Genomic DNA, 24116 nt, shown 5'->3' with positions numbered 1-24116 from the left:
CACGTGAGGTATTATAGCTCCACGGATTTAAGTGGCTCAACCCAATGCGACTTCAGGAAATCCAACACCACGTTGAGATCCCACGGTGCCACTGGAGGCACAAACGGGGGCTGACTATGCAGCACTCCCTTAACAAAAGTCTGAACTTCAGGCAGTGAAGCCAGTTCAATTTTGGAAGAAAATCGATAGAGCCGAAATCTGGACCTTAATGGAACCCAATTTTAGGCCCATAGTCACCTCTGACTGTAGGAAGTGCAGAAATCGACCTAGCTGAAATTTCTCCTTTGGGGCCTTCCTGGCCTCACAGTACGCAACATATTTCCGCCATATGCGGTGATAATGGTTTGCGTTCACTTCTTTCCTAGCTTTAAATAGCGTAGGGATAACTTCCTCCGGAATGCCCTTTTCCTTCAGGATCCGGCGTTCAACCGCCATGCCGTCAACGCAGCCGCGGTACGTCTTGGAACAGACAGGCCCCCTGCTGCAGCAGGTCCTGTCTGAGCGGCAGAGGCCATGGGTCCTCTGACATCATTTCTTGGAGTTCTGGTTACCAAGCTCTTCTTGGCCAACCCGGAACAATGAGTATAGTTCTTACTCCTCTCCTTCTTATTATTCTCATTACCCTGGGTAAGAGAGGCAGAGAAGGGAACACATACACCGACTGGTACACCCACGGTGTTACCAGAGCGTCCACAGCTATCGCCTGAGGGTTCTTGACCTGGCGCAATATCTTTGTAACTTTTAGTTGAGGCGGGACGCCATCATGTCCACCTGTGGCCTTTCCCAACGGTGTACAATCATTTGGAAGACTTCTGGATGAAGTCCCCACTCTCCCGGGTGGAGGTCGTGTCTTCTGAGAAAGTCTGCTTCTCAGTTGTCCACTCCGGGAATGAACACTGCTGACAGTGCTAACACATGATTTTCCGCCCATCGGAGAATCCTTGTGGCTTCTGCCATCGCCATCCTGCTTCTTGTGCCGCCCTGTCGGTTTACATGAGCGACCGCCGTGATGTTGTCTGACTGGATCAGCACCGGCCGGTGTTGAAGCAGGGGTCTAGCCTGACTTAGGGCATTGTAAATGGCCCTCAGTTGTGTAGGGAAGTCTCCTGACTTTTCCATAGCCTTGGAAGTTCCTTCCCTGTGTGACTGCCCCCCAGCCTCGAAGGCTGGCATCCATGGTCACCAGGACCCAGTCCTGTATGCCGAATCTGCGGCCCCCTAGAAGATGAGCACTCTGCAGCCACCACAACAGCGACACCCTGACCCTTGGAGACAGGGTTATCTGCCGATGCATCTGAAGATGCGACCCGGACCACTTGTCCAACAGATCCCACTGGAAAATCCTTGCATGGGACCTGGCGAATGGAATTTCTTCGTAAGAAGCTACCATCTTTCCCAGGGCTCGCGTGCATTGATGCACCGACACCTGTATACGTATTAGGAGGTCTCTGTCTAGAGACAACAACTCCTTGGACTTCTCCTCCGGGAGAAACCCTTTTTATCCTGTTCTGTGTCCAGAACCATACCCAGGAACAGTAGACGCGTCGTAGGAACCAGCTGCGACTTTGGAATATTCAGAATCCAGCCGTGCTGTTGTAGCACTTCCCGAGATAGTGCTACTCCGACGAACAACTGCTCCCTGGACCTCGCCTTTATAAGGAGATCGTCCAAGTACGGGATAATTATTTCGGCCATTACCTTGGTAAATACCTCGGTGCCGGGGACAGACCAACGGCAACGTCTGGAATTGGTAATGACAATCCTGTACCACAATATTGAGGTACTCCTGGTGAAGAGGGTAAATAGGGACATGCAGGTAATCATCCTTGATGTCCAGTGATACCATGAAACTCTCCAGGCTTGCAATAATCGCCCTGAGCGATTCCATTTTGAACTTGAACCTTCGTATATAAGTGTTCAAGGCTTTCAATTTTAGAATGGGTCTCACCGAACCGTCTGGTTTCGGTACCACAACATTTTGGAATAGTAACCCCGGCCTTGTTGAAGGAGGGGTACCTTGATTTCACCTGCTGGAAGTACAGCTTGTGAATTGCCGCCAGTACTACCTTTCTCCGAGGGCAGCAGGCAAGGCTGATGTGAGGTAACGGCGAGGGGGAGTCGCCTCGAACTCCAGCCTATATCCCTGTGATACTATTTGCAGAACCTAGAGATCCCCCGTGGGCAAGCCCACTGGTCTCTGAAGTTCCCGAGACGCGCCCCTACCGCACCTGTCTCCACCTGTGGAGCCCCAGCGTAATGCGGTGGACTCAGAGGAAGCGGGGGAAGATTTTTGATCCTGGGAACTGGCTGCTGGTGCAGCTTTTTTCCCTCTTCCCTTGTCTCTGTGCAGAAAGGAAGCGCCTTTGACCCGCTTGCTTTTCTGAAGCCGAAAGGACTGTACCTGAAAATACGGTGCTTTCTTAGGCTGTGAGGAAACCTGAGGTAAAAAAAATTTCTTCCCAGTTGTTGCTGTGGATACGAGGTCCCAGAGACCATCCCCAAACAATTCCTCACCCTTATAAGGCAGAATCTCCATGTGCCTTTTACAGGCAGCATCACCTGTCCACTGCCGTGTTTCTAATACCCTCCTGGCAGAATGGACATTGCATTAATTCTGGATGCCAGCCGGCAAATATCCCTCTGTGCATCCTTTATATATAAGACAACGTCTTAAATATGCTCAATGTTAGCAAAATATTATACCTGTCTTAGCGTATTAATATTATCTGACAGGGTATCAGACCACGCTGCAGCAGCACTATTTATGCTGAGGCAATTGCAGGTTTCAGTATATAACCTGAGTGTGTATATACAGACTTCAGGATCGCCTCCTGCTTTTTATCAGCAGGTTCCTTCAAGGTGGCCGTATCCTAAGACGGCAGTGCCACCTTTTGACAAACGTGTGAGCGCCTTATCCACCCTAAGGGATATCTCCCAACGTGACCTATCCTCTGGCGGGAAAAGGTACGCCATCAGTAACTTTTTAGAAATTACCAGTTTCTTATCGGGGGGAAACCACGCTTCTTTACACACTTCATTCATTCATCTGATGGGGGAACAAAACACTGACTGCTTTTTCTCCCCAAAAATAAAACCCCTTTTATGTGGTACTTGGGTTCATGTCAGAAAATGCGTAACACATTTTTCATTGCCGAGATCATGTAACGGATGTTCCTAGTGGATTGTGTATATGTCTCAACCTCGTCGACACTGGAGTCAGACTCCGTGTCGACATCTGTGTCTGCCATCTGAGGTAACGGGCGTTTTTTTTTTTTTGAGCCCCTGATGGCCTTTGAGACGCCTGGGCAGGCGCGGGCTGAGAAGCCGGCTGTCCCACAGCTGTTACGTCATCCAGCCTTTTATGTAAGGAGTTGACACTGTCGGTTAATACCTTCCACCTATCCATACACTCTGGTGTCGGCCCCACAGGGGGCGACATCCCATTTATCGGCCTCTGCTCCGCCTCCACGTAACCTTCCTCATCCAACATGTCGACACAGCCGTACCGACACACCGCACACACACAGGGAATGCTCTGACTGAGGACAGGACCCCACAAAGTCCTTTGGGGAGACCGAGAGAGAGTATGCCAGCACACACCAGAGCGCTATATAATGCAGGGATTAACACTATAACTGAGTGATTTTTCCCCAAATAGCTGCTTGTATACATATATTGCGCCTAAATTTAGTGCCCCCCCTCTCTTTTTAACGCTTTGAGCCTGAAAACTACAGGGGAGAGCCTGGGGAGCTGTCTTCCAGCTGCACTGTGAAGAGAAAATGGCGCCAGTGTGTTGAGGGAGAAGCCCCGCCCCTTTTTCGGCTGACTTTCTCCCGCTTTTTCTGGAATACTGGCAGGGGTAATTTTACATCTATATAGCCTCTAGGACTATATATGATGTGATTTGCCAGCCAAGGTGTCATATATTGCCCTCAGGGAGCCCCCCCCAGCGCCCTGCACCCATCAGTGACCGGAGTGTGAGGTGTACATGAGGAGCAATGGCGCACAGCTGCAGTACTGTGCGCTACCTTGGTGAAGACCGAAGTCTTCTGCCGCCGATTTTCCGGACTCTTCATGCTTCTGGCTCTGTAAGGGGGACGGCGGCGCGGCTCCGGGAACGAACACCAAGGTCGGGTCCTGCGGTCGATCCCTCTGGAGCTAATGGTGTCCAGTAGCCTAAGAAGCCCAAACTACCACCTGTTATGTAGGTACGCTTCTTCTCCCCTTAGTCCCTCGCTGCAGTGAGTCTGTTGCCAGCAGATCTCACTGTAAAATAAAAAACCTAAATATACTTTCTTTCTAGGAGCTCAGGAGAGCCCCAAGTGTGCATCCAGCTCAGCCGGGCACAAGAATCTAACTGAGGTCTGGAGGAGGGTCTTAGTGGGAGGAGCCAGTGCACACCAGGTAGTCCTAAAGCTTTCTTTAGTTGTGCCCAGTCTCCTGCGGAGCCGCTAATCCCCATGGTCCTTACGGAGTCCCAGCATCCACTTAGGACGTCAGAGAAATCTTAGAATATATGCACAGGCAATGCTTCAGAGCTGTATCAGCCTATTTGAAAAAAATGTATCAGAAATGCAGACATTTAACGCCAGTGTATACATAGACAAATAGCCATTTATGCCACTTACTGTATCTCTCAGTTCTGTTTATTGATTTCTAATGAATCAACAAGCAGAACTATTCCTGAAAGCCCTTAGGTTGCAGAACCCTGAACCAATTGTGTGCAAACCTATTATTTTACATCCGTTCTGGCTTTATTGCACAACGTAACTTTCCCAGTGATAACTATAGGAGCATACTGTATGTCTTTATACTGTACCAACAAGGAATGCTAATACACTCCTACTGTATGACAAATTACCAGGGACATTGTGAGGATCCATGTGTCACTATCTGCATGCAGCAAGGCAATTGGATAACATGTATCATGAGCAATCTAGCTCAGAGCAGTAGTGCACAGTCCTGCTGCCATAACATATTATTTTACTTTTACCTTAACGTATGGCTTGAAAAAGTTCTGCCATTATGTAATAATACTAAAACAATACTTCCTAAAATAGGACAGGTGAGAGATGACTGGCCATCCATGACATCACCAGCCATGTACAGGAATCTCTTTCTGTTTAGGCTATTTCGCTACTGCTGTTTCTGCAAGTTCAAGGGCAAAATAAATAAATTGTCACTCATATGTAACAATATAGAAAGCAAGAGATATTGGTCCACCAGCTCTCGTATCAGTCATCCCCATGGTTTTGTATGGGGGCAGAAATTTATGCGGCGCTTGCATGCTTGTGCTAGCGTCATTTTCAGATGGCTTCAGCCCATTAACTACAATGGGGCTGCCCCGCCAGAGAGGGATCTTGCAATCTCTCTCCTGTGGGCTACAGGAGATCCCGATGCTCATCGCAGCTCGAAAGCCGCGCATTCATAGTAGCAGCCTGGTGTCCGCATGTGGTAGTAGTGATTGAATATCGGAGCCTGTGTCCCTGCGGTTTAGGGGGTCTATGGGGCCAATTCAATTATTTTGTGGGCGCCCACCGGGGCTTTATAACTGTTGCCCCCGTTAGCTAAACCCGTCTGAAGTACATGCAAGGGCCAAACCACAGAGTTTACGCACATTTCAGCTCGCACTTCAGGAGGCTGTAAGATGAAATGTGTTTTCCTGGCTGCATGCATACTCAAACAGAGCAAGAATTGAATTACTCCATTGGACGCTATCTTGTGGCAGACAGGGAGACCAGCAATTGAATCGGCCCCTATGTACTACTAATCCTTAGAGATAGGCCGGTAACACAGCTGCAAGACAAGCAATCGTGCCAATGGTCGGGGCAGTTTACCTTTTCCCCAGACCATAGCAGACTGTCAATACACATTACACGAGGACCGGGTCGCACACGTTATCTACTGACTGACCCTGCAACACGGCCGACCAAAAGTTGGTGCATGCGACCCAGGGGAGCGCACAATCAGGCATACACATTAGACGATATGCACGATTTGGCGTTCAGATACGAAAAATCATATCAATATTGCTCTAATGTGTACCTGACCTTAGGGGGTATACAAATAGCAGCGGTTAATGACCGTTTTCACATGGAAACTGGGCTGTTTCTTCTAAAAACACACAGGTTTCACTGAACCTGTGTGTTTTCAGGAGACAATGTCTTTTTTTACAGGCGACCAAATTGGATAGCCTGTAAAAAAAAATACGGATGAAACATTGGGAACTGTCGCTGTCTCTTCATGTGTAAATGGATACCCCCTTAAACTAGAAAGAGATAAAGTACCAACCAGCTCCTGCTACTTTTCAAACACACCTGTAACATGGCAGTTAGGAGCTGACTGTCCGGTACTTTATCTCTGTCCACTTTATCTCCGTTCAAGGCTTAAGGGGTTTATTTACTTTTGCGTTAAACAGGGCTTTTCTCTGCCTACTGCAATTCACAGAGCGGGTTACCGTGGAGAAGTCTCTGACTTCTCCAGCGGCACCCCTGCTCTGTGCCTGAATCGCATCACCATACCTTTGTATTGTGGGTGCGATTCATGAAGGTGCGGAAAGCTCTGCTTTCCGCTTCTCCATGGAGTTCAGGTTCGTCATCTCAGGACGGCATAACCTGAACTGTGGTGCGGAGACGACAGGGAAGCTCAATGCTTCCGTGCTCTCTGCTCGGCACCTCGCGCCCCCGGCCTCCCAACAACCATTGCGGCCTGCCGGGAGGTCAACAAGCTGCGCATGCGCAAAGGGACCCGCCGCTGGACTCCGCACATCGCAGGGAGGGACCGCTGGAGATCACCTCACCGCAGGAGCCCCAGACACCGCAGCGCATCGTCGGAAGGGTGAGTATACATGAATTGCTACTTATTACAGCTATACATTGCATCGAAGCGATGCGATGTATAGTGATAAGTACCAATTCTGTTTTCGTTTTCTTAGTGAATAGACCCCTAAGCCTTGGAGATAAAGTGGACAGAGATAAAGTACCAGCCAATCAGCTCCTGTCGTTTTTCAAACCCAGCCTGTAATATGGCTATTAGGAGCTGACTAGGCAGTACTTTGTCTCTGTCCACGTTATCTCTCCAAAGCTTAGAAAATAGACCCAATAGACCACAAACTGATACATCTGAGACGATACGGAGTTTTAATATTTGAGGAATGGCAGAATACTATAATAAGTACAGTATGTCTCTCTCTCACACACGCTCTCTCTATAATGACACATATCCCGCTGTCGCGTTACCTGTCTCTGGGGTCTATCCAGGAGGTCTGCCTGGTGTTATGGTCGATGTAGAACAGTCTCCCGTCGTAATCCCTCGCCTCCTCCCAGCCAGCGGGCAGGGGCAGCTCGGAGTTGTCTTTACTGCCCGGCGAAGGGCATCGCTGCTGCTGCTGCTGCTGCTGCTGCAGAGGCGCCTGGTGCTGCGACTGTTGCTGCTGCCGCCTGCGCCTCCTGCCTCTGCTCAGCCACGACATTGCCCCCAGCTCACCAGGCGCCCAGCTGCTGCTCTCCCAGTACAGACAGCGCGGCGGCACTAAGGCAGCGAAAGCCGGGATCCCTCACACATCCTCCTCCCGCTGCCTGTGTTATATTATTATTATTATGTGAAGGTATCCTGTCCTGCTGCTGCCCGGGCTCACACTCACAGACTGGGGTCAGAGGTCTGAGGGGGTGGGGGGGGATAGGGAGGTCTCCCAGGCGGCCTGATGATCCTCAGGGCTGCTGCCCTGTCGGTTCCATGACTGTTCTCTCAGTTCCAGCTATTGCTACCATTCCCCCCATGTTGCAGGAGTGCAGGAGTAACCTCCTCAGTCTACTCCCATTTTCCCCATATTACCCGCCCTCATGCCAGCCTGAGTACGTCACATCACATGCTGGAGACACTGCACACATGCACTATGCGAAGCAAAAGTTATACACGGTTATCTTTTCCTTTCCAGTGTGGTGACATGTATGTAACATGCATCACTGTAGGTCTGTGGCATTACTGTAGAAGGAGATGCTCATGAGATGGGTGGCACTGGCATGTTAGCTGTGTTAGGACGTGCAGTGAGGTAAATGGCTCAGGAGGCACTGGCTAGTACCACAGATTTACGCACAATATATGCGTCAAAGGGATCACGTGAACATTATACAAAAGATGCAGAAGTATATACTGTTGGAAATTTGGTGAGTTATGATCAGAGATTTGCGGCAAAGATAGGCATGCCTCACCTGTATAAAGCCCCATACATATGGGGAGATGTGTGCAGAGCAATCTAGCACAGACCACTCGGCACACATTTCTACCCCCAGCGCGTTGTGTGCTGAGCGAAGGGGGGGGTTGGGGTGCTCACTTCACACAGCAGAGAAGTGAGCGATGTACTAGATGAGTCTGCGATAGCGACGTCAGGGCCACGCATCGCTATCGCTATGGGCATACACACGGAGAGATCTGATTAATTTCTAAGCACTAGTCAGATTGCTTAGAATTTAAGCATAGATCTCTCCGTGTGTACCCCCCTATAGACTTTTTACGCCAAAGTTTTGACTATAACAATGTTTAGAATAATACAAAGAAGATATTTATAATTTCTCTTACGTCCTAGAGGATGCTGGGGACTCCGTAAGGACCATGGGGTATAGACGGGCTCCGCAGGAGATATGGGCATTCTAAAGAACTTTTAGCATGGGTGTGCACTGGCTCCTCCCTCTATGCCCCTCCTCCAGACCTCAGTTAGATTCTGTGCCCAGAGGAGAATGGGTGCACTACAGGGGAGCTCTACTGAGTTTCTCTGATAAAAGAATTTTGTTAGGTTTTTTATTTTCAGGGAGCACTGCTAGCAACAGGCTCCCTGCATCGTGGGACTGAGGGGAGAGAAGCAGACCTACTTAAATGATAGGCTATGCTTCTTAGGCTACTGGACACCATTAGCTCCAGAGGGATCGGAACGCAGGTCTCCCCCTGCCGTTCGTCTCAGAGCCGCGCCGCCGTCCTCCTCGCAGAGCCGGAAGATAGAAGCCGGGTGAGTATAAGAAGAAAGAAAACTTCTAAGGCGGCAGAAGACTTCAGATCTTCCCTGAGGTAAGCGCGCAGCGGTAACGCTGCGCGCCATTGCTCCCACACGTTACATACACGGACAGGCACTGATGGGCGCAGGGGGGGCGCCCTGGGCAGCAATATATACTTCTGTTTTGGCATGTTATTACACATATGAGCTGCGGAGTCAGTGGATATGTTCATCCCCCGCCATTAATTGTGAATTTGAGCGGGACCGAAGCCCGCCACTAGAGGGGGCGGAGCTTGGTCGCACAGCACTAACCAGCGCCATTTTCTCCACAGTGTGCTGAAGAGAAGCTGGCTCCCCGGACTCTCCCCTGCAGAACGGTGATACAGGGCTGAAAAAGAGGGGGGGCGGGCACAGTTTGGCGCAGTGAGTGTATTACACGATTGACGTATATATAAAAACGCTATATCTGGGAATTGTTTCCAGTGTCAGTTGGCGCTGGGTGTGTGCTGGCATACTCTCTCTCTGTCTCTCCAAAGGGCCTTGTTGGGGAACTGTCCCCTTATAGATATATCCTTGTGTGTGTGTACAGGTGTCGGTACGTGTGTGTCGACATGTCTGAAGCGGAAGGCTCATCCAAGGAGGAGGTGGAGCAGATGATTGTGGTGTCTCCGTCGGCAACGCCGACTCATGATTGGTATGATATGTGGAATATTTTAAATGCTAATGTGACCTTATTACATAAGAGAATGGACAAAGCTGAGTCCAAGGAAACAGCAGGGAGTCAATCCGCGGATTTGACTGGGTCACAGGGCCCGTCAGGGTCTCAAAAGCGTCCCTTATCACAAATAGTAGACACTAATACCGACACGGCTTCTGACTCCAGTGTCGACTATGATGAGGCAAGGTTGCACCCTAAGGTGACCAAAAGTATTCATTATATGATTATGGCAATAAAAGATGTTTTGCATATCACAGATGACCCCTCTGTTCCTGACACGAGGGTACACATGTTTAAGGGGAAGAAACCTGAAGTAACGTTTCCTCCATCTCATGAACTGAACGAATTATTTGAAAAAGCTTGGGAAACTCCAGACAAAAAACTGCAGATTCCCAAGAGGATCCTTATGGCGTATCCTTTCCCAGCAAAGGACAGGGTACGTTGGGAATCCTCGCCCAGGGTGGACAAGGCATTAACGCGTCTGTCCAAGTAGGTGGCGCTACCGTCTCCAGACACCGCGGCCCTTAAGGATCCTGCGGATCATAGACAGGAGACTACCTTAAAGTCTATTTATGCACATACAGGGTTTTTACTCAGACCGGCAATAGCATCGGCATGGGTCTGTAGCGCTGTTGCAGCATGGACAGATATCTTGTTGGCTGACATGGATACCCTGGACAAGGATACCATTGTCCTGACTTTAGGTCACATTAAGGACGCAGTCTTGTATATGAGAGACGCTCAAAGAGACGTGCGGCTGCTTGGTTCCAGAGCCAATGCCATGGCAGTTTCGGCAAGACGAGCTCTGTGGACCCGCCAATGGTCGGGTGATGCCGACTCAAAAAGCATATGGAGTTTTTACCTTACAAGGGGGAAGTTTTGTTTGGGGATGGTCTCGCGGACCTGGTTTCCACAGCTACCGCGGGTAAATCTACATTTTTGCCTTTTGTTCCCCCACAGCAAAAGAGAACCCCACAATATCAGATGCAGTCCTTTCGGTCGCATAATTCCAGAAGAGGTCGGGGCTCCTCTTTCCTCGCCAGAGGTAAGGGTAGAGGTAAGAGAACACCTGCTTCGGCTAGTTCCCAGGAGCAGAAGTCCTCCCCGGCTTCTGCTAAATCCACCGCATGACGCTGGGGCTCCACGGAGGGAGTCCGCACCGGTGGGGGCACGTCTTCGACTCTTCAGCCAGGTCTGGGTCCTATCAGGCGTGGATCCTTGGGCGTTGGAAATTGTATCCCAAGATTACAAACTGGAGTTCGAAGAGGTGCCCCCTCACCGATTTCTCATGTCAGCCTTGCCAGCCTCTTCCCCGGAGAGGGGAGTGGTATTAGATGCAATTCAAAAGCTGTGTCAACAGCAAGTGATTGTCAAGGTTCCCCTAGGCCAACAGGGAAAAGGGTACTATTCATCACTGTTTGTGGTCCCGAAGCCGGATGGTTCGGTCAGACCAATTTTGAATCTAAAATCCCTAAACGTATACTTGAAAAAGTTCAAATTCAAGATGGAATCACTCCGGACTGTGATATCCAGTCTGGAAGCAGGGGATTTTATGGTGTCGCTGGATGTGAAGGATGCCTACCTTCATGTCCCCATATTTCCTCTTCATCAAGAATACCTGCGTTTCGCAGTACAGGACTGTCATTACCAGTTTCAGACGTTGCCATTTGGGCTTTCCACGGCCTTGAGGATTTTCACCAAGGTAATGGCGGAAATGATGGTGCTCCTGCGCAAGCAGGGTGTCACAATTATCCCGTACTTGGACGATCTCCTGATAAAGGCGAGATCAAGGGATCAATGGCTGAAAAGCGTGTCACTCTCCCTGAGAGTCTTACATCAACACGGTTGGATTCTCAATCTGCCAAAGTCTCAGTTGCTTCCAACGACTCGACTATCATTCCTAGGCATGATTCTGGACACGGAACAGAGGAGGGTTTTTCTACCAATAGAAAAAGCCCGGGACATCCAGAACATGGTCAGGGACCTGCTAAAACCAAAAAGAGTGTCTGTTCATCAATGCACTCAAGTTCTGGGAAAAATGGTGGCAGCCTACGAGGCCATCCTCTTCGGCAGGTTCCATGCGAGGACGTTTCAGTGGGACCTTCCCAACAAATGGTCGGGGTCCCATCTACACCTTCATCAAAAGATAAGCCTGTCCCCCAGGGCCAGGGTGTCTCTCCTGTGGTGGCTGCAGAGTGCTCACCTTCTAGAGGGTCGCAGGTTCGGCATTCAAGACTGGGTTCCGGTGACCACGGACGCGAGCCTCCGAGGATAGGGAGCAGTCACAAAAGAAAGAAATTTTCAGGGGATATGGTCAAGCCAGGAGGCTTGTCTACACATCAACGTACTGGAATTGAGGGCCATATACAACGGCCTACGACAAGCGGAGTATCTTCTTCGCGACCTACCGGTTCTGATTCAATCAGACAACGTCACAGCAGTGGCTCATGTGAACCGCCAAGGCGGGACAAGGAGCAGAGTGGCAATGGAGGAAGCCACCAGAATTCTGCGCTGGGCAGAAAATCACGTAAGTGTTCTGTCAGCAGTCTTCATACCGGGAGTGGACAACTGGGAAGCAGACTTCCTCAGCAGACACGATCTCCATCCAGGAGAGTGGGGACTTCATCAAGAGGTCTTTGCAGAGATTGCAAGTCTTTGGGGACTTCCTCAAATAGACATGATGGCGTCACGCCTCAACAAAAAGCTTCAGAGGTATTGTGCCAGGTCAAGGGACCATCAGGCAGTAGCGGTAGACGCCCTAGTGACACCATGGGTGTTTCAGTCGGTCTATGTGTTCCCTCCTCTACTTCTCATCTCAAAAGTGTTGAGAATCATAAGACGAAACAGAGTACAAACAATACTCGTGGTTCCAGATTGGCCTCGAAAGGGCCTGGTATTCGGATCTTCAGGAAATGCTCACAGAAGATCCATGGCCTCTTCCTCTCAGGGAAGACCTGTTACAGCAGGGGCCTTGCATGTTCCAAGACTTACCGTGGTTGCGTTTGACGGCATGGCGGTTGAACACCGAACCCTAGCAAAGAGAGGTATTCCGGAGGAAGTTATCCCTACTCTGATAAAGGCTAGGAAGGAAGTAACGGCGAAGCATTATCACCGTATCTGGAGGAAGTATGTATATTGGTGTGAAACCAAGAATGCTCCTACGGAAGATTTCCATCTGGGCCGTTTTCTCCACTTCCTACAGACGGGAGTGGATATGGGCCTAAAATTAGGCTCCATTAAGGTACAGATTTCGGCCCTATCTATATTTTTTCAAAAGGAATTGGCTTCTCTCCCAGAAGTCCAAACTTTCGTAAAGGGAGTGCTGCATATCCAGCCTTCTTTTGTGCCACCAGTGGCACCATGGGACCTTAACGTGGTGTTACAGTTCCTTAAATCACACTGGTTTGAACCTCTTCAAACGGTGGAATTAAAATTTCTCACCTGGAAGGTGGTTATGTTATTAGCCTTGGCATCTGCACGGCGGGTGTCAGAGTTGGCGGCCTTGTCTCACAAGAGCCCCTACTTGATTTTTCATGTGGATAGAGCTGAGTTGAGGACTCGTCCTCAATTTCTGCCTAAGGTGGTCTCTTCTTTTCATATGAACCAACCTATTGTGGTGCCTGTGGCTATGGGTGACTTGGAGGACTCCAATTCCCTGGATGTGGTCAGGGCCTTAAAAATTTACGTAGCCAGGATGGCTAGGGTTAAGAAAACAGAGGCTCTGTTTGTCCTGTATGCAGCCAACAAGATTGGCGCGCCTGCTTCTAAACAGACTATTGCTCACTGGATCTGTAACACGATTCAGCAGGCTCATTCTACGGCTGGATTGCCGGTACCGAATTCGGTAAAGGCCCATTCCACTAGGAAGGTGGGCTCTTCTTGGGCGGCTGCCCGAGGCGTCTCGGCATTACAGTTGTGCCGAGCAGGGTTCAAACACTTTTGCAAAATTCTACAAGTTTGATACCCTGGCTGATGAGGACCTCGCGTTTGCTCTATCGGTGCTGCAGAGTCATCCGCACTCTCCCACCCGGTTTGGAGCTTTGGTATAAACCCCATGGTCCTTACGGAGTCCCCAGCATCCTCTAGGACGTAAGAGAAAATAAGATTTTAAACATACCGGTAAATCTTTTTCTCCTAGTCCGTAGAGGATGCTGGGCGCCCGTCCCAGTGCGGACTAAATCTGCAAGACTTGTATATAGTTGTTGCATACATACGGGTTATGTTACAGTTGGAATCGGACTTTGACTGATACTGTTTTTTCGTTCATACTGTTAACTGGTTGCGTATATTCTAAGTTATATGGTATGATTGGTGTGGGCTGGTATGAATCTTGCCCTTAGATTTACAAAATCCTTTCCTCATATTGGGGGTAATTCTGAGTTGATCGCAGCAGGATTTTTGTTAGCAGTTGGGCAAAACCATGTGCACTGCAGGGGGGGCAGATATAACATGTGCAGAGAGAGTTAGATTTGGCTGGGGTGTGTTCAAACTGAAACCTAAATTGCAGTGCAAAAATAAAGCAGCCAGTATTTACCCTGCACATAAACAAAATAACCCCCCCCCCCCCCAAATCTAACTCTTTATACACATGTTATATCTGCCTCCCCTGCAGTGCACATGGTTTTGCCCAACTGCTAACAAAAATCCTGCTGCGATCAACGCAGAATTACCCCCATTGGCCCTCATTCCGAGTTGTTCGCTCGGTAATTTTCTTCGCATCGCATCAATTTTCCGCTAATTGCGCATGCGCAATGTTCGCACTGCGACTGCGCCAAGTAAATTTGCTAAGAAGTTTGGTATTTTACTCACGGCATTACAAGGTTTTTTCTTCGGTCTGGTGTTCGGAGTGTGATTGACAGGAAGTGGGTGTTTCTGGGCGGAAACTGGCCGTTTTATGGGAGTGTGTGAAAAAACGCTGCCGTTTCTGGGAAAAACGCGGGAGTGGCTGGAGAAACGGGGGAGTGTCTGGGCGAACGCTGGGTGTGTTTGTGACGTCAAACCAGGAACGACAAGCACTGAACTGATCGCACTGAAAGAGTAAAGGTGCATACACACGGAGCGATATAACTGAGCGATTTTGACTATATAGTCAAAATCGCTCAGAAAGTTAGTGCAGATCGCTCCGTGTGTATACAGGCAGCGATAGCGATGCGCGTCCCCGCTAGGTCGCTATCGCTGGGAAAAATAGTCAGTGCAGGCAAGTCAATTTTGGCTATGTCGCTGCAAAAGTTAGTCAAAATCGCTAATACTTTAAGAGGCCAGCGATTTTTCCCAGCGATAGCGATGTTGCAGGCGGCGGTGGTGCGGGCGGCGGCGGTGCGGGCGGCGGCGGGTTGCGGTGGCGGTGTGGGCGACGGCGGGTTGCGGCGGCGGTGCGGGCGGCGGCGGGTTGCGGTGTGGGCGGCGGTGGGTTGCGGTGGCGGTGTGGGCGGCGGCGGGTTGCGGCAGCGGTGCGGGCGGGGGAAATTTACCTTTATCTTGCAGAGTTTGGCAGCGGAGCGGTACCAGTTTCAAAAATGGCGCCTCAGCGTCATTTTTGAAATTCAAGATGGCCGCCGCGAGCCAATCACGGCTCGCCGCGTCATCGCCCCGCCCCCTCCCGCTGACTTATATAAGTCAGCGCGAGGCAGCGGCTTTCAGTCCGACGGCGGAGGAGGAGCGGAGAAGAGCTCCTGAAGACGCCGTGGAAGTCCTGGATGGGCGGCGGCTATGCAAAAGAGCTTAGCAGCCGCCGCCCACCAGGTGAAGACGCCGGAGCAAGACCCCAGAAGCCCTGGGGAGGTGGCGCCCCCCCAGGTGAAGACGCCGGAAGCCCTGGGAAGGCGGCGGCCATGCAAAAGAGCTTAAAGGCCGCCGCCCCCAGGTGAAGACCCAGTTTAATAAAGGATTTTTTTAAAGAATGTGTCGTGTTTTTTTTTTCAATATTTTCTTTACAGGTGGATTACAGGTGCCAGCTGGCCCTTTATGTCCGGGCATGCTGGCACTTGTGGTTCTCCAAGTGCCAGCATGCTGGGGCAGGCTTGCTGGGACCTGTAGGCCACCTGTAAAGAACAATATTACTATTGAATGGCTATCAGCCTCCCATCCACCGCCCACGGATGGGGGGGACAGCCTCGGGCTTCACCCCTGGCCCTTGGGTGGCTGGAGGGGGGGACCCCTTGATTTAAGGGGTCCTCACTCCTCCAGTGTACCCCGGCCAGGGGTGACTACTGACTAGTTGGGGGGGTAATGGCACGGCCGCAGGGACCAATATAAAAGTGTCCCTCGGCTGTGGCATTATCTCCCTGGCTAGTGGAGCCCGGTGCTGGTTTGAAAAATACGGGGGACCCCTATGTCTTTTGTCCCCCGTATTTTTTACACCAGGACCGGAAGCAGAGCCCGGCGCTGGTTGTCTAAATATAGGGGAACCCTACTCATTTTTTCCTCTGTATTTTAACAACCAGGACTGGCTCAAAGAGCCCGAGGCTGGTTTTACATAGGAGGGGGGACCCCACGCCAAAAAAATTTTTTTACGTTTAGCTATTTAAATACCAGCCACCCTGTAAAATCATCCTATATATGACACTCATCCCCTTATTTAAATGAGATAGTCAAAATCTCCCATAGCCAAAATCTCTTGCATAGTTAGACAAAATCTCTGGTAAAGTTAGTCAAAATCTCCTACTGCCAGTTCAAGGGAAAAGTTAGTCAAAATCTCTCATAGTCAAAATCTCTCCGTGTGTATGCACCTTAAGTCTCGAGCTACTCAGAAACTGCACAGAAAAATCTTTTCGCAATATTGCGAATACTTCGTTCGCAATTCTGCTAAGCTAAGATACACTCCCAGAGGGCGGCGGCTTAGCGTGTGTACTGCTGCGAAAAGCGGCTAGCGAGCGAACAACTCGGAATGAGGGCCAATGTCCATCTCCTCTGGGCACAGTTTCTCTAACTGAGGTCTGGAGGAGGGGCATAGAGGGAGGAGCCAGTGCACACCCATTCTAAAAGTTCTTTAGAGTGCCCATATCTCCTGCGGAGCCCGTCTATACCCCATGGTCCTTACGGAGTCCCCAGCATCATCTACGGACTAGGAGAAATAGATTTACCGGTAGGTTTAAAATTTTATTATATACATTGTATTTACCATATAATTTTTATAGTCAAAACTCTGGTGTTATTGCAATTTTCCCTATGCAATATTTATATCTTTTTAATTGCAATTTTCCTTATGCAATATTTATTTCTGCTTTATTGCAATTATCCTAATGCAATATTTACAGTATATCTGAAAGGACAACCAATGTGAAAAAAGGAGATGTACTAAACCTCAGGTCCCCATACACCTAAGTGCCAATTCCTTGACCTTGTCGGAACCACCGACCAGATCCACCAATGGGTGGTCAGCAATGATCGGCGATCCGTCAGGGAAATGAAACATGGTTAAAATGGCCGATTTACCGATCCTAACTATTTTCAACGGAACGCCGGTGAATGTGTTGTGAGAAAGCATCCGCTGGACAGTGTTGATGATGTCAGACTCTGATCAGAGATGGATGCTAGAACCAGCCAGGCGAGCGCTGGAGAAACGGAGAGCCAACCGGGGGAGAAGAAAATCAAATGGGGAAGTGAAGATTAGCAGGAAAACGCACCTCTTCCCGCTCTTCTCCACGTGAGCAGGTAAAAAGACACAGGGGGATATTCAATTACCCGTACTCATTGCACGGGTGTAAAAATTATCGCAGGGGGACTATTAAATTAGCCCCGATAAGCCGACGCGTGCCGCATCTTTTCAGGGATTTTTTCACCTGCTTCCCTGCCGGAGGCAGGTGAAAAAAAGCAAAGCAAAGTCCCCGAAAACATCCCTGTATTCGCTTGAAAACATCCCCGTTTTCACCCAAAAAGGTTCGCTGAACCTGTGTGTTTTCGAGTGAAAAGGATGGTTTGTCCGGGTGAAAAAACATAGATGAAACATCGGGAAATATCACCCGAAGCGTCATCGACGGTAATTGAATATCCCCCACATAGCGCCAATTAGTTTTATAAACATACAGAGTAGAAAAGTATTGTTTTCAACAGAAAAAAAATGCTTGAGAAAAGCCATTTCTCTAACGTCCTAGTGGATGCTGGGGACTCCGAAAGGACCATGGGGAATAGCGGCTCCGCAGGAGACTGGGCACAAAGTAAAAGCTTTAGGACTAGCTGGTGTGCACTGGCTCCTCCCCCTATGACCCTCCTCCAAGCCTCAGTTAAGATTTTGTGCCCGAACGAGAAGGGTGCAATCTAGGTGGCTCTCCTGAGCTGCTTAGAGTAAAAGTTTAAATAGTTTTTTTTATTTTCAGTGAGACCTGCTGGCAACAGGCTCACTGCATCGAGGGACTAAGGGGAGAAGAAGCGAACTCACCTGCGTGCAGAGTGGATTGGGCTTCTTAGGCTACTGGACATTAGCTCCAGAGGGACGATCACAGGCCCAGCCATGGATGGGTCCCGGAGCCGCGCCGCCGGCCCCCTTACAGATGCTGAAGCAAGAAGAGGTCCATAAATCGGCGGCAGAAGACTTTCCTGTCTTCATAAGGTAGCGCACAGCACTGCAGCTGTGCGCCATTGCTCTCAGCACACTTCACACTTCGGTCACTGAGGGTGCAGGGCGCTGGGGGGGGGCGCCCTGGGAAGCAATGAATTTACCTTAGTTGGCAAAAAATACATCATATATAGCTCCTGGGCTATATGGATGTATTTAACCCCTGCCAGTTTTCCAGAAAAAAGCGGGAGAAGAGCCCGCCGTGAAGGGGGCGGGGCCTATCTCCTCAGCACACAGCGCCATTTTTCCCACACAGCTCCGCTGGTAGGAAGGCTCCCAGAATCTCCCCTGCATCCTGCACTACAGAAACAGGGTAAAAAAGAGAGGGGGGCACTTATTTGGCAAAATAACAGATATAAGCAGCTATAAGGGATAGACACTTATTGTAAGGTTGTCCCTATACATATATAGCGCTCTGGTGTGTGCTGGCAAACTCTCCCTCTGTCTCCCCAAGGGGCTAAGTGGGTCCTGTCCTCTATCAGAGCATTCCCTGTGTGTGTGCTGGGTGTCGGTACGTGTGTGTCGACATGTATGAGGAGGAAAATGATGTGGAGGTGGAGCAATTGCCTATAATGGTGATGTCACCCCCTAGGGAGTCGACACCTGAATGGATGGCCGTAATTAAGGAATTACGTGACAGTGTCGGCACGTTACAGAAAACTGTTGACGACATGAGACAGCCGGCAGCTCAGTTAGTGCCTGTCCAGGCGTCTCAAACACCGTCAGGGGCTATTAAACGCCCGTTACCTCAGTGGGTCGACACGGACCCAGACACAGACACTTACTCCAGTGTCGACGGTGAAGAAACAAACGTATTTTCCAGTAGGGCCACACGTTACATGATCACGGCAATGAAGGAGGTTTTGCACATCTCTGATACTGCAAGTACCACAAAAAGGGGTATTATGTGGGGTGTGAAAAAACTACCCGTAGTTTTTCCTGAATCAGATGAATTGAATGAAGTGTGTGATGAAGCGTGGGTTTCCCCCGACAAAAGACTGCTAATTTCTAAAAAATTATTGGCACTATATCCCTTCCCACCAGAGGTTAGGGCTCGTTGGGAAACACCCCCTAGGGTAGATAAGGCGCTCACACGCTTATCAAAACAAGTGGCGTTACCGTCTCCAGAAACGGCCGCCCTTGAGGAGCCAGCAGATAGGAGGCTGGAAAATATCCTTAAAAGTATATACACACATACTGGTGTTATACTGCGACCAGCAATCGCCTCAGCCTGGATGTGCAGTGCTGGGGTGGCTTGGTCGGATTCCCTGACTGAAAATATTGATACCCTGGACAGGGACAATATATTATTGACTATAGAGCATTTAAAGGATGCATTCCTATATATGCGAGATGCACAGAGAGACATTTGCACTCTGGCATCAAGAGTAAGTGCGATGTCCATTTCTGCCAGAAGAGGATTATGGACGCGACAGTGGTCAGGGGATGCGGATTCCAAACGGCATATGGAAGTATTGCCGTATAAAGGGGAGGAGTTATTTGGGGGCGGTCTATCGGACCTGGTGGCCACGGCAACGGCTGGAAAATCCACCTTTTTACCCCAAGTCACCTCGCAGCAGAAAAAGATACCGTCTTTTCAGGCTCAGTCCTTTCGTCCCCATAAGGGCAAGCGGGCAAAAGGCCACTCATATCTGCCCCGGGGCAGAGGAAGGGGAAAAAGACTGCAACAGACAGCTTCTTCCCACGAACAGAAGCCCTCCCCCGCTTCTGCCAAGTCCTCAGCATGACGCTTGGGCCTTACAAGCGGACTCAGGCACGGTGGCGGCCCGTCTCAAGATTTTCAGCGCGCAGTGGGCTCACTCGCAAGTGGACCCCTGGATCCTGCAGGTAGTATCTCAGGGGTACAAATTGGAATTCGAGACGTCTCCCCCTCGCCGGTTCCTGAAGTCTGCTTTACCAACGTCTACCCCCGACAGGGAGGCGGTATTGGAAGCCATTCACAAGCTGTATTCCCAGCAAGTGATAATCAAGGTACCCCTCCTACAACAGGGAAAGGGGTATTACTCCACGCTGTTTGTGGTACCGAAGCCGGACGGCTCGGTGAGACCCATTTTAAATCTGAAAGCCTTGAACACTTATATAAAAAGGTTCAAGTTCAAGATGGAGTCACTCAGAGCAGTGATAGCGAACCTGGAAGAAGGGGACTACATGGTGTCTCTGGACATCAAGGATGCTTACCTCCATGTCCCAATTTGCCCTTCTCACCAAGGGTACCTCAGGTTTGTGGTACAGAACTGTCACTATCAGTTTCAGACGCTGCCGTTTGGATTGTCCACGGCACCCCGGGTCTTTACCAAGGTAATGGCCGAAATTATGATTCTTCTTCGAAGAAAAGGCGTCTTAATTATCCCTTACTTGGACGATCTCCTGATAAGGGCACGGTCCAGAGAACAGTTAGAGGTCGGAGTAGCACTATCTCAAATAGTACTACGACAGCACGGATGGATTCTAAATATTCCAAAATCGCAGCTGATTCCGACGACACGTCTGCTGTTCCTAGGGATGATTCTGGACACAGTGCAGAAAAAGGTGTTTCTCCCGGAAGAGAAAGCCAGGGAGTTATCCGACCTAGTCAGGAAACTCCTAAGACCAGGCCAGGTGTCAGTGCATCAGTGCACAAGGGTCCTAGGAAAGATGGTGGCTTCTTACGAAGCGATTCCATTCGGCAGATTCCACGCAAGAACTTTTCAGTTGGATCTGCTAGACAAATGGTCCGGATCGCATCTTCAAATGCATCAGCGGATAACCCTGTCTCCAAGGACAAGGGTGTCTCTCCTGTGGTGGTTACAGAGTGCTCATCTCCTAGAGGGCCGCAGATTCGGCATTCAGGATTGGGTCCTGGTGACCACGGATGCCAGCCTGAGAGGCTGGGGAGCAGTCACACAGGGAAAAAATTTCCAGGGCTTGTGGTCAAGCATGGAAACGTCACTTCACATAAATATCCTGGAACTAAGGGCCATTTACAATGCCCTAAGTCAGGCAAGGCCTCTGCTTCAGGGTCAGCCAGTATTGATCCAGTCGGACAACATCACGGCAGTCGCCCACGTAAACAGACAGGGCGGCACAAGAAGCAGGAGGGCAATGACGGAAGTGGCAAGGATTCTTCGCTGGGCGGAAAATCATGTGATAGCACTGTCAGCAGTGTTCATTCCGGGAGTGGACAACTGGGAAGCAGACTTCCTCAGCAGACACGATCTTCACCCGGGGGAGTGGGGACTTCACCCAGAAGTCTTCCACATGATTGTAAACCGTTGGGAAAAACCAAAGGTGGACATGATGGCGTCTCGCCTCAACAAAAAACTGGACAGATATTGCTCCAGGTCAAGGGACCCTCAGGCAATAGCTGTGGACGCTCTGGTAACACCGTGGGTGTACCGGTCAGTGTATGTGTTCCCTCCTCTTCCTCTCATACCAAAAGTACTGAGAATCATAAGAAGGAGAGGAGTAAAGACTATACTCGTGGCTCCGGATTGGCCAAGAAGGACTTGGTACCCGGAAATTCAAGAGATGCTCACGGAAGACCCGTGGCCTCTACCTCTAAGACAGGACCTGCTCCAGCAGGGACCATGTCTGTTCCAAGACTTACCGCGGCTGCGTTTGACGGCATGGCGGTTGAACGCCGGATCCTGAAGGAAAAAGGCATTCCGGATGAAGTCATCCCTACCCTGATCAAAGCCAGGAAGGATGTAACCGTACAACATTATCACCGTATTTGGCGTAAATATGTTGCGTGGTGCGAGGCCAGGAAGGCCCCTACGGAGGAATTTCAACTGGGTCGATTCCTGCATTTCCTGCAAACAGGACTGTCTATGGGCCTCAAATTAGGGTCCATTAAGGTTCAAATTTCGGCCCTGTCGATATTCTTCCAGAAAGAACTAGCTTCTGTTCCTGAAGTTCAGACGTTTGTCAAGGGAGTACTGCATATACAGCCTCCTTTTGTGCCTCCAGTGGCACCTTGGGATCTCAATGTAGTGTTGGGATTCCTAAAATCACATTGGTTTGAACCACTCACCACTGTGGATTTAAAATATCTCACATGGAAAGTGGTAATGCTGTTAGCCCTGGCTTCAGCCAGGCGTGTATCAGAATTGGCGGCTTTATCCTATAAAAGCCCTTACCTAATTTTTCATACGGACAGGGCAGAATTGAGGACTCGTCCTCAATTTCTCCCTAAGGTGGTTTCAGCATTTCACTTAAACCAACCTATTGTGGTGCCTGCGGCTACTAGGGACTTGGAGGATTCCAAGTTGCTGGACGTAGTCAGGGCCCTGAAAATATATGTTTCCAGGACGGCTGGAGTCAGAAAATCTGACTCGCTGTTTATCCTGTATGCACCCAACAAGCTGGGTGCTCCTGCTTCTAAGCAGACGATTGCTCGTTGGATTTGTAGTACAATTCAGCTTGCACATTCTGTGGCAGGCCTGCCACAGCCAAAATCTGTAAAAGCCCATTCCACACGGAAAGTGGGCTCATCTTGGGCGGCTGCCCGAGGGGTCTCGGCTTTACAACTTTGCCGAGCAGCTACTTGGTCAGGGGCAAACACGTTTGCTAAATTCTACAAATTTGATACCCTGGCTGAGGAGGACCTGGAGTTCTCTCATTCGGTGCTGCAGAGTCATCCGCACTCTCCCGCCCGTTTGGGAGCTTTGGTATAATCCCCATGGTCCTTTCGGAGTCCCCAGCATCCACCTGGACGTTAGAGAAAATAAGAATTTACTTACCGATAATTCTATTTCTCATAGTCCGTAGTGGATGCTGGGCGCCCATCCCAAGTGCGGATTGTCTGCATTACTTGTAAAATAAATAAAATAACGCATTTATGTTTTATGCCGAACAGAAAATTTTCTTTGAAGACCCTGCTATATCAGGAGAATTAATACTAATGAGTTGCTTGCTGCCTCTCAAATTGATAATTTAATTAAAAAATGTTTATTGAGGGGGTACCGGCTTGCAGATCTTATTGAGGCTAAAGAAAGGGCGATGGCATTGAATAGGGATACCCTTCTACAGAAACAAGTACCTAAGTGTGAAACCAATAAATTTAATTGGGTTAATCGTTTTACCGCAGCTTCTCCAATTATTAATGCGGTGTCAAAGAAATTATGGCCTGTCATAGCCTCTGACACTGAAGTTGGTTTACAAGGTAGCAGTCTCAGACCATGTTATTCCCGTTCTAAAAATCTTAGAGATTTATTGGTGAAAACCGATATATCTAGTGATCTACCTCTCACCAAGCAACATTTTTTATCTGTTGCCCGTAAAGGCTGTTTTAAATGTTCTTGCACAACATGTAATTTTTTGATCTCTGGTGACACATTTTGTCACCCCCATTTAGGTACCAAATACAAGATCCGTTACCATCTTACATGTGAGAGTACCCACGTGGTGTATCAATTGATTTGCCCATGTGGGCTCTCCTACATTGGTAAAACCCAACGTAAATTTAAGGAGCGTATGGCGGCACATCGCTCCTCAATTCGTTTGGCCCTAAATAAAGGTACCAGTGAGCAACCGGTTGCCCGACATTTTGTCGAAGCCCGACATCCACTAAATTGTCTACGATATAGAATGATTGACCATATCCCTTTAGACCGTAGAGGGGGTAATCGTAACTTGAAATTATTAAAGAGAGAATCGGAGTGGATCCATAGGTTGGATGTTATACATCCAAAAGGGCTGAACGAGATGAATTCATTTGCAAGTTTCCGATAATATCATGGATCTTATAAGATGTGTTATTTATGAATACTATCTCGATGTGGGAATATGTTGTTATGAATTATTTATGATGAGTATATTTTGTGCCCTGCAGACATGTGTTCCTTTAGGGTTGCTGT

The 24116-nt window shown here is 49.4% G+C and overlaps 1 protein-coding gene across 1 annotated transcript in view; it reads right to left on the bottom strand.

Moving 5' to 3' along the window:
* WWC3 (WWC family member 3) overlaps positions 1–7833 on the bottom strand; it is a 617369-nt gene extending 609536 nt beyond the window's left edge. The window contains exon 1 of the mRNA XM_063955530.1: positions 7239–7833. Coding sequence (XP_063811600.1) covers positions 7239–7471 — 233 coding nt within the window. The 5' untranslated portion in view covers positions 7472–7833. The remainder of the gene's footprint in view (positions 1–7238) is intronic.
* Positions 7834–24116: the final 16283 nt, after the last annotated feature.

The sequence above is a fragment of the Pseudophryne corroboree genome, chromosome 2, assembly GCF_028390025.1.
Source record: "Pseudophryne corroboree isolate aPseCor3 chromosome 2, aPseCor3.hap2, whole genome shotgun sequence".
Taxonomy (NCBI): Eukaryota; Metazoa; Chordata; class Amphibia; order Anura; family Myobatrachidae; genus Pseudophryne; species Pseudophryne corroboree.
Note: the sequence above shows the minus strand (reverse complement) of the source record. Positions and strands in the feature narration are given on the sequence as shown.